We start from the raw sequence: 10991 nt of genomic DNA, 5'->3' as shown, positions 1-10991 counted from the left end.
CAAAAGCTGTTGGGGGATAGACGACTAAAACAAAGACAGACTTTTAGACAAAAGAAACATGCACAAAATCAATCAAACAAACACTTCTCCAAACACACGTTGTTGCTTTCTCACTTCCTGCTATACCAGGGGTGGGCAATCTTATCCGGAAAGGGCCAGTGAGGGTGAAGGTTTTTGTTCCAACCAAGCAGTTACACACCTGTGTCTCCTCATCAAGTTCCTCAGCAAAGACTCTGCTGGCTGATTAGTGGGATCAGATGTGTAACTGCTTGCTTGGAACAAAAACCTTCACCCACACTGGCCCTTTCTGGATAAGACTGCCCACCCCGTAATGGGCGTTATCCTGCGTCGTATGCACTCTACCAGCTGAGCCATCGGGGAGGCCCCCCCCTCCCCCAATGATTTTTTTTGTCCTTTTTTGCATACTGTACTGCATGGTTAGGTCTCCCTCCCACCTGTCTGCCCCATCCCCACCTGTGTAGCCTATGTAAAAAATATGATGTGACTGCATTTTCCTGTTATTAGTTTATGTATGTGTATGTGTGGGTTGTGAGGCCATCACTCAGGCCCTAAAAGCAACACATTGAGGTTTCAGCATAGCACCCTTACCCTCACTCCTGAGAAAAGTCTTGCAGCCAAAGGCCTTCCACAACATTAAACTTTTCTTTCCTCCTCCTTTAAAATTGCCCTTGTGTAAAGCGCATTGCATTTAATGCACCAGCGGTGCTAAATAAATGAAATTTGATGGATTTGCTGATAGATTCCAGTCTCTGCCGCTTTCTTGCTGTGACCACCACTGCCTTTCATTTTGTGCCTTATCGTTACTATTTAGAATGTCGCCGACATCGACGGCAACATTAACGTCAAGAAAAGCAGAGTATCACTCGCAGGAAAAAGACTTCCTGCTGCACTGATTTGATGCATGTAAAGGGTTTCTGGGCTTCTTCCAATCAGGGAGCGTCCCAAGGAGGTCCCCCTGGTACTATCCTGCTTCTATGGGACAGAGGAGGCAGGGGTGGGGGATTGGGGGTTGGTGATCGAGAACATCAGAGTGTGTGTGTGTGTGTGTGTGTGTGTGTGTGTGTGTGTATGTGTGTGTGTGTGTTATAGAGAGGGGGAGAGCACTGCAGCAATCTGAGAAAGTAGGTCAGACACCGACTAGCGAGAAACATGGCAGAGGAGAAAGAGGTAGGGGGAGAGAGATGGTAAGAAAACAGGGAGAGAGACACACAGATATATATATATATATATAGAGAGAGAGAGAGAGAGAGAGAGAGAGAGAGAGAGAGAGAGAGAGAGAGAGAGAGAGAGAGAGAGAGAGACTGGAATACTAAGAAACCAGCCAGAAAAGGGGAAAAAAATTACTCCCTAAACATTTTGGGGTACAGAGTCACTTTCCCTAAAAATACCAAGGCAGTGTCCTGCTTTACTTAAAATGGTTCCTGATGTTACCTCACTGTGAAATATGTGAACATTTTAAATGCCCGCGTGGTAAACTTCCACGCTGATTTTCCAATGTATGGGTGCCTATGTGCTAATCCCATATGACAGCAGCCCCAAATGCATTGTGGGTGACACTACCTTACCACTTGATTGCTGACTTTCCTCGAAGGTCACTTGTTTGGCTAAATGCTTGTCAGCTAATCTCCTCTGTAAATATATAAAGGATCCCTGGGTCTTAAGCCTCATGCCAGGTCTCTTTCTGTCATGGCGATACTTCAGGGAGGAGATACATCGGCTCTCATCCAGACTGGAATTAGAGAAGAAGGCTAATATTGGAGAGACCTGCCGTTGTGGGGGAAAGCCGTCCCTCTTCTTTTGCATTCCCTGAGGTGTCTTCCTGTTTTTTTCTCCCTGTTAAAGGCTTTTTTAGGGAGCTGTCCCTTAGACGTTGCAAAGGTCTGAGGACAGGATGTTGTGTTGCTGTAAAGCCCGCTGAGGCAAATTTGTAATTTGTGACAATAGGCTTTACAAATAAGACTGACTTGACTCGAGAAAGGACCAAATCCCTTCAGGAGAAATCACAGAGACTGCTTCCCTCCATTTTTTCCCCCTTCTTTTTCCAGTAGTGGCATCCTCTTATACAATGCTCTTGATATTATATAAGCACACACCATTGGAAATACACAGAAACACGTACAATACACCGAGGGCACTCAAGCTCCTCATATATATGAGCTCCACTCAAGTATGAATTACCTCCCTCTTTTGCTCCTCTGGCCATGTCTGTTTCATTATTTATTTGATAATGCACAAAGTATACTGCGTCTATAAATACACCGCAGGGCATGTAGGAATGGACTGCAACAGGAAGTGCTTCTGTGGTCACCAGGCACAGTCTGGTGTTATCACGCCACTGTAATTGAGTCGTAGACGATTAAGCGGGCCGCCATTATGACCGTAAGCACATACGGGCAGTCGTATGCCAGTAGGCCACACTGAAAGCAAATGAAAGGAGAACCCCTGCCGTCAGTGGGCGAGTATGTCTTCAACATGAGGAAAAGATGAATGGTAAACAGGAAAAGGGAAAAGGCAAGTCATCTTTAGACCAAGTCACCCGTCTGAACGACACAGCTGCCAGGTACAGTGCAGATCTCTGCATTAGAATACTGTAATAACTCTATTTTTATTTTTATTTTTGCATTCAGTGCAAGAACGGTGCCCTGTGGATTATGTGTTGGGAGTGAATTGAGTGCGACTGAAGCTGCCAGACATTGTGGTATAGAAATAGTGCTGCTAACAGACAGGACAACAATACAACACTCTCCAGGGGTGGAAGGGATTTGGGAGGCAGTGACCGAAACACCACCACTTCCCCGCTTTTAATAACTTCCTTTTTTTTGGACGCTAAATTCTACAACGGACTCTCGTCAAATGCGTTATAAGCCTCCCAATTACCAGCTCTGGGAAGTGACAAACTGACCAAAATTCAATTAGAGCTCAAACAAGTGTAGTGTGATTGCACATGAGAGCAACACTAACAACATCTTTGAAACGAAACAAGGATTTTAATTCCCACAGTACCTGAAGAGCAACCCATAACACAATTACTGCCCCCCCCCTTTTTCTCCCCAACTGTACTTGGCCAATTACCCCACTCTTCCGAGCCGTCCCGGTTGCTGCTCCACCCCCTCTGCTGATCCGGGGAGGGCTGCAGACTACCACATGCCTCCTCTGATACACGCAGTAGTGGATCTAGAGATTTTTTCCTGGGGTGGCAAAGGGGGGGCAAGACTGTGTCCCAGAGGTGGCAGCTGCCACCCCTTGCCACCCTGTAGATCCGCCCCTGGATACACGTGGAGTTACCGGCCGCTTCTTTTCACCTGACAGTGAAGAGTTTCACCAGGGGGATGTAGCGTGTGGGAGGATCACGCTATTCCCCCCCAAGTTCCCTCTCCCTCCCGAACAGGCGCCCCAACCGACCACAGGAGGCGCTAGTGCAGCAGCAGCAACCAGGACGCCAATATTTTTTTCCTAGAATGAATCCGGAAAGTTCCCGCCCTCAGGTGCTAGGATTGGCCAGATCTGCCTGTCAGTCAACTTTCCGGATTCATCCTAGGAAAAAAAATATTCGCTCACCGTACACTCACAGTTAAGTTGGCACAGTTAGCTTGGTTGCAAATGTGGCTAATGGCTAACAGTTAGCTAGCAAACGTGGCTAGGGTTAGGGTTGTTGCGCGTTCGCATCGGCCTTGACTGACGGGCAGATTTGGCCAATCCTAGCGCCTGAGGGCGGGAACTTTCCAGAATCATCCTAGAAAAAAAATATTCGCTTACCGTACACACAGTTAAGTTGGCACAGTTAGCTTGGTTGCAAATGTGGCTAATGGCTAATAGTTAGCTAGCAAACGTGGCTAGGGTTAGGGTTGTTGCGCGTTCGCATCGGCCTTGACTGACGGGCAGATTTGGCCAATCCTAGCGCCTGAGGGCGGGAACTTTCCAGAATCATCCTAGAAAAAAAATATTCGCTTACTGTACACACAGTTAAGTTGGCACAGTTAGCTTGGTTGCAAATGTGGCTAATGGCTAATAGTTAGCTAGCAAACGTGGCTAGGGTTAGGGTTGTTGCGCGTTCGCATCGGCCTTGACTGACGGGCAGATTTGGCCAATCCTAGCGCCTGAGGGCGGCAACTTTCCAGATTCATCCTAGGAAAACAATATTCGCGACCAGGACACACGCCCACATCCGGCTTTCCACCCGCAGACACTGCCAATTGTGTCTGTAGGGACGCCCGACCAAGCCGGAGGTAACACGGGGATTCGAACCGGCGATCCCGGTGTTGATAGGCAATGGAATAGACCGCCACGCTACCCGGATGCCCCCATAATACTGTAACGTGCATGGATAAGAAGACACGCAGGCCGCTGGCTCGCGGGTCTGACCCTTTAGTCTAGCGGTTAGCGATGTCTCCTGCGGTGCGGGCGATACGGGTTCGCTTCCCGGCCGCGGCAGTTCCTGTGGTTGCGTTGTCCCCCGAATTCGCTACAATACAATTATGAAATGAGTTTAGTCTTGTAATGGACTGATAACAAGGCAGACAGTTGGGGTGACCCTGGTGTCAGGCCAGTGAGTTTGTGTTCTTCATATTATTTGTCTCAACGTATCACGAGAAACAGCGTGGAAGTGTAAAGCCTTGAATGTAAAAGAGTTTTGGTGTATCGGTTTGTTGGCTTCCGGTAAAAGGGGACAATTAAGATCTCTCTGAAGTCAGAGACAAGGTCAGCAGTAGCGCCCAAGTCGTGTTTTGACAGTCCTGTCAAAACACATTCACGAGTTGTTAAGTCGTTTATCGTACAATGCAACACATGCTTTCTATAGTCCATCCATCTTCTCCTTACACTTCCTTTGCTTTCTCTTCCTTTATGCCTCCAGCAGTGCAGGTATTTTGTCCCGTTCAGCTTGCCTTTTACCAACTGCAGGTTTATGATCTGTGCCAGTAGATTTTCCTTTTCACCTTGGGCTGCTACATAGATGACCGTTACAGCTTCTTAACTTGATCTAAAATACTTTTTAACGCAGCTGTTAAAAATGCTTTACAGAATAAAAACAAAACAAAAGATACAAATATGATATATGAATACTGGTAGTCAAGAGGGTCCAAAATATCTAGCGTCTTGGTGAAAAAGTGTGTATAACTGTTTGAATAAGAAGCAGGCTGTCAGTGAAAAAAAGTGGGCGGAGTCAAATCTCCTTGGATAAATTAATAATGAAGACTAAAAGTCAACAGTTTATACCATTAAGGTTTTTGGCCAGGTGATTCATTGTTACTGTCTCAGGTGTGAGAGCTCCACCAATTCTCCACCAATGGCTTTCTCCTTTCCAGCCTAACTTATTCATCCGTCTCTCCTTCCCCTGCTGTCTCTCTCTCCTTCTCATTCCTTCTCTCCTTGCCCTGCCCTCCTCCCTCTGCTGTTTTATTTCCCTTTCTCCAGTATGTGGCATTTGGCTCCCTGCTCTTCATCCTCATCTCCATCTCCACCTTCTGCATGGAGACACATGAGGCCTTCAACACCATCACCAACAAGACTGAGACCATCACCGTGGACAACGCGACCCATGAGGAGATCGTTTACGAGGTGGTGACTGACAGCTGGCTGACGTACGTTGAGGGCGTATGTGTCATCTGGTTTACCATTGAGGTCCTACTGCGCGTCACCTTCTGCCCAGACAAGGCCGAGTTCTTTAAGAGCACCCTGAACATCATCGACTTTGTGGCCATCTTGCCCTTCTACCTAGAAGTGGGCCTCAGCGGTCTGTCTTCCAAAGCTGCCAAGGACGTGCTGGGGTTCCTCCGCGTGGTCCGGTTTGTTCGTATCCTCCGAATCTTCAAGCTTACGCGCCACTTTGTTGGTCTCCGGGTTCTGGGCCACACTCTCCGTGCCAGCACCAATGAGTTCCTCCTGCTTATTATTTTCTTGGCCCTCGGTGTCCTCATCTTCGCCACAATGATCTACTATGCCGAGCGAATTGGTGCCGATCCAGACGACCCCACAGCGAGTGCCCACACCAACTTCAAAAACATCCCCATCGGGTTCTGGTGGGCAGTGGTTACCATGACCACCCTGGGATATGGAGACATGTACCCGGAGACATGGTCAGGGATGCTGGTGGGTGCGTTGTGCGCCTTGGCTGGCGTGCTCACCATCGCTATGCCAGTGCCCGTCATCGTCAACAACTTTGGTATGTATTACTCCCTCGCCATGGCCAAACAGAAGCTGCCCAAGAAGAAGAACAAACATATACCAAGAGCGCCCCAACCCGGCTCTCCCAACTACTGCAAGCCAGATGCCCTGGCCATGGCTACTGCCTCACCCCAAAGGATCCTGGGAAATGTATTGGGTGGGGTGATAGGATCTGGTGGCATAGGTGGTGACTGCCCTCTCGCCCAGGAGGAAATCATTGAGATCAACAGAGGTGAGATATTTCTGCTTTATTTCTGCTTCAGCTTGTGGTTAGCAATGAGGCTGGTGGCCCATACCATAGCAGCACATCATGTTAACACAGTTATCAAGTGGGTACCTTCCCTCGATGTTTTGTTGAATTAGCGCCGTGACGCCTCAAGAAAGCTCAATGGTGCATTGCAGTATCTAAGAATTACCTCCTTCTAAATCCACTCCAAACAAAGAGTAATTCTGTTTTATCACAACCCAAGTCTTATTTTCATAGTTTACGCCACTGTGCACATAAGTTATATCATTTTATATTATTTTAAAGATTTTGGAAACAAAGATTTTGCTAGACTCAGCTTTACAACGGTCTTTTGGGGCACAAGCATCAGACATGTTTCAACAAGACCAGTTTAACCCAATTATCCAAACCACATATTTGGAGGTGAAATTTAAAAATTATAACCTCAACTGTCCAATATTATCCATGATCCATCACATTTTTGCACTGCCTCCTGGTTGAACTTTCAGGGATGACCAGCCTATTCTTATCATAGGTATCCATGCACGCACAGTGTTGTGTATAGTATATGTGACTCCCCTTTACATAAGCTATTGTGTAAAAACCCCTAATCCTAGTAACATGCTGAAATGGCTGTATATTTGTGTACTTACATTTATCTGACTATTATGAGGATAACTGGGTTAAACTGGACTTGTTGAAGCATGTCTGACATTGATGTTACTACTACTACTACTACTTTTGGTGGCTCCCGTTAGTGATGTTAGTAATGGTGATGGACAGATTGATGGACGAGATCAGGCAGGACAGGAGTCTCTGTGGACTACGATGTTCGCAGATGACATTGTGATCTGTAGTGAGAGTAGGGTGCAGGTTGAGGTGAGCCTGGAGAGGTGGAGGTATGCACTGGAGAGAAGAGGACTGAAAGTCAGCAGGAGCAAGACGGAGCACATATGTGTGAATGAGAGGGAGGACAGTGGAATGGTCAGGATGCAAGGAGTAGAGGTGACGAAGACGTACGAGTTTAAATATTTGGGGTCAACTGTCTAAAGTAACGGGGAGTGCAGAAGAGAGGTGAAGAAGAGAGTGTAGGCAGGGTGGAGTGGGTGGAGAAGAGTGTCAGGAGTGATTTGCGACAGAAGGGTACCAGCAAGAGTTAAAGGGAAGGTTTACAAGATGGTTGTGAGACCAGCTATGTTATATGGTTTGGAGACAGTGGCACTGATGAAGAGACAGGAGGTGGAGCTGGAGGTGGCAGAGTTGAAGATGTTAAGATTTTCATTTGGAGTGACGAAGAGGGACAGGATTAGGAACGAGTATATTAGAGGGACAGCTCAGGTTGGACGGTTTGGAGAAAAAGCAAGAGAGGCAAGATTGAGATGGCTTGGACATGTGTGGAGGAGAGATGCTGGGTATGTCTGACATTGATGTTATATGGTCCCAAAAGACGCTGTTGTCACCACTAGATGCGCTGTCTAGTGGTGCTGCCATGTCCAAAATCTCCACCGTTATTTTGATGGATGAAAGAATGTAATAACCGATAAGTAAATGGCAAAAACTATGAAAATATGACTCTGGTTGTAAAAAAAAAAGCAGAAATATCCTTTAATACAGCAACCTCTCTGCACTACTGTGTACATATGTCTGAACTTATAACTGCTAGGAATTTGTTAACAAAATGTTTTTAACAGAGAAAAAAAAGCAGAACATATAAAACTAGAAGAGTGCACTCAGCAGAGTGCAGAGCCCCACTAGGCGTATCGCCTCTTCTCCAGTGCTCGGATTTGGTGACAAACCAGCTGAGGAGTTAGCACTCAGTTGCAGATTAAAACAGGTTTTTCAAAGGTTTTGAATCACCGCAAACATGAGAGGTCCTCCATCATACAGTCATAACTGTGTAAAAAAGTGATTAGGCTGACAGGCCCCGTAGTATGTGAGATTAGCAGCAGACAGACACACGGACATGGACAGAAAAACCAGTGATCTTTCCTGCCATTATAAGACTCTTGCACAGCGCCCAGGTCAATTGAATAGGAAATATGGGAAAAAAAAGTTTTTAATATAAAACCGTTTTGCCTGTCGGTCTGTGGATGTGCAGCCTCCTCGGTGGACCCTCGCACGAATGAGACCAAGTCTGATTTGAGCTTGCACTTTCCAAAAAGAAAGGTTTACTAGGGGACCATTTTGGTCTGACCCTAACCCTGTCTTATTTTCACAATATAATAAAGCCGGGTGAACTGTTCACACTCATGCACGTGCGACGCACATCTAAGGCTGACTCAGATTGGGCAGCGACAAGATTATGCAACACCTCCTGTTTTGACTGCAACCTAGAGGAAGTTGTTCCTTTATAATTTTTGCATTATTTTCGGAGTATCAAAATTCTTTGAATAACTTTTGATCACGTCGCTGCCTGATCCGGGTCAACCGGAAATGTGAGTCTTGCAATGCACACGGTTGGCTTAGACCGGGCAGCGACAGAGAGCAGCACTGGTTGAGCGAGTGAGAGGAAAAAATAAAGAAAGGGAGCGGCGATAGCGAGATGAAACGTTTTTTGAAGGTTTTGAGTCACTGAAAGGCAGCACGGTGGTGCAGCGGTTATTGCAGCCGCCTCAATCAAGAGGGTCCTGGGTTCGAACCCTGGAGTTGTCCAACTTTACATGTTCTCCCCGTGTCTACGTGGGTTTCCTCCCACAGTCCAAAGACACGTAGGTCAGGCGATTCGGCCATACTAAGTTGTCCCTAGGTGTGGGCCCTGTGATGGACTGGCGGTCTGTCCAGGGTGTCTCCCTGCCTGCTGCCAAATGACTGCTGGGATAGGCTCCAGCATCCCGCGATCCTAATTAGGATAAGCGGCTTGGACAATGGATGGATGGATGAATCGCAGCAACCACGAGAGGTTCTTCATCACACAGTCATAACTGTGCACACAAAAACTGTTTAGGCTGATAGGCCCAGTAGTTTGGAGATTAGCCATGGACACAGACACACACACTACCCTCCATATATTTACCCCCCCCCCCCAAGGCTATCTGCCTGGAGGGGATAAATATATTTTTATGTCCTCCAAGATAATAAAAACATGTGAATATCTAGGAAGGAATTAATGGGTGATAGCGTTCTTCCTGTGCAAAGTGCCAACAAAAGCCAGTCACAAATCGGTATTTCCTGCTGTGTATACCACTGTCTAGCGTGGCGCTCTACTGTACAATATTTGCTTGTTTAGACAGCGCTCATAGGAGACACACAGCACAGAAAAGGAAGATAGGTATAAATATATATATATATTTATACAGAGAGGGAAAATGACCCGAGTGTGTGGGTTTGAAGAACGGTGACTCAAAATGAAAGAAACGTACAGTAGACCGATAACAGCCAGGGCCCGGCGGATCTCGACGAGTGTGTGTCAGTGTGTTAACTCGGCGCCAGGCTTCTCTGTGTACACGGCTGCTGCTCTCTAGGGCAGCAAACACAAATACGCCGGTGCTACTGTGTCTGAGAGAGATGAAAATGAAGATTTGAGTCCCTGCGTTGAGCACAGGCGGACATCCAGTCAGTCGCGTGTGAGCAGGAAGTAGTGCTGAAGTGGGTAAAGCGCACGCACACGACTCTGAAGGAGAAGCAGTACGGCCACGCCTGATGGTCTGTGGCACGCACAGCAAGGAGTCTGGGTGTGGGGCAAAAGGCTAGCGAGAGAGACAGACAGACAGACAGACATAGACAGAGAGAAAGAGAGACATAAACAGAGAGAAAGAGAGACATAAACAGAGGGAGACAGACAGACAGACAGATAGACAGACAGACAGACATAAACAGAGAGAAAGAGAGACATAAACAGAGGGAGACAGACAGACAGACAAAGAGAGAGAGAGACAGACAGAAAAAGAGAGCGACAGACAGACAGACAGACAGACAGACAGACAGAGAGGCAGACAGAGGCAGACAGACAGACACAGACAGATAAACAGAGAGAGAGAGACAGACATAAACAGAGAGAGAAAGACAGACTGACAGACAAACAGACAGACGGATAACCAGAGAGAGACAGACAGGCAGACAGACAGGCAGACAGATAAACAGAGAGACAGACAGACAGACAGCGACAGACAGACTGATAAACAGAGAGAGAGAGACAGACTGACAGACAAACAGGCACAGACAGACTGATAAACAGAGAGAGAAAGACAGACTGACAGACAAACAGACAGACGGATAACCAGAGAGAGACAGACAGACAGACAGGCAGACAGACAGACAGATAAACAGAGAGACAGACAGACAGACAGACAGACTGATAAACAGAGAGAGAGAGACAGAGACAGACATAAACAGAGAGAGAAAGACAGACTGACAGACGGATAACCAGAGAGAGACAGACAGACAGACAGACAGACAGACAGACAGGCTGATAAACAGAGAGCGAGACAGACAGACAGAGAGAGACACACACACACGGAGCGAGAGAGGCACGCGACTGGCAGCGACGGGGCTGTGAGGAAGGGCCACACGGCTGATTCGGGCTCTGCCTTGGAGAAATGGCCGGCCCATCAGAACTCATGTGTAATTCATGGTTAACTCGTGG

General features: G+C 47.2%; 1 protein-coding gene across 1 annotated transcript in view; it reads left to right on the top strand.

Moving 5' to 3' along the window:
- Nucleotides 1-1170: 1170 nt before the first annotated feature.
- Nucleotides 1171-10991, top strand: part of LOC130131954 (potassium voltage-gated channel subfamily C member 3-like) — a 14416-nt gene continuing 4595 nt past the window's right edge. Inside the window, exons 1-2 of the mRNA XM_056301681.1 lie at nucleotides 1171-1188; nucleotides 5434-6415. Coding sequence (XP_056157656.1) covers nucleotides 1171-1188; nucleotides 5434-6415 — 1000 coding nt within the window. The remainder of the gene's footprint in view (nucleotides 1189-5433; nucleotides 6416-10991) is intronic.

This window comes from Lampris incognitus (genome assembly GCF_029633865.1).
Source record: "Lampris incognitus isolate fLamInc1 chromosome 17 unlocalized genomic scaffold, fLamInc1.hap2 SUPER_17_unloc_1, whole genome shotgun sequence".
In the NCBI taxonomy this organism is placed as follows: Eukaryota; Metazoa; Chordata; class Actinopteri; order Lampriformes; family Lampridae; genus Lampris; species Lampris incognitus.
Note: the sequence above shows the minus strand (reverse complement) of the source record. Positions and strands in the feature narration are given on the sequence as shown.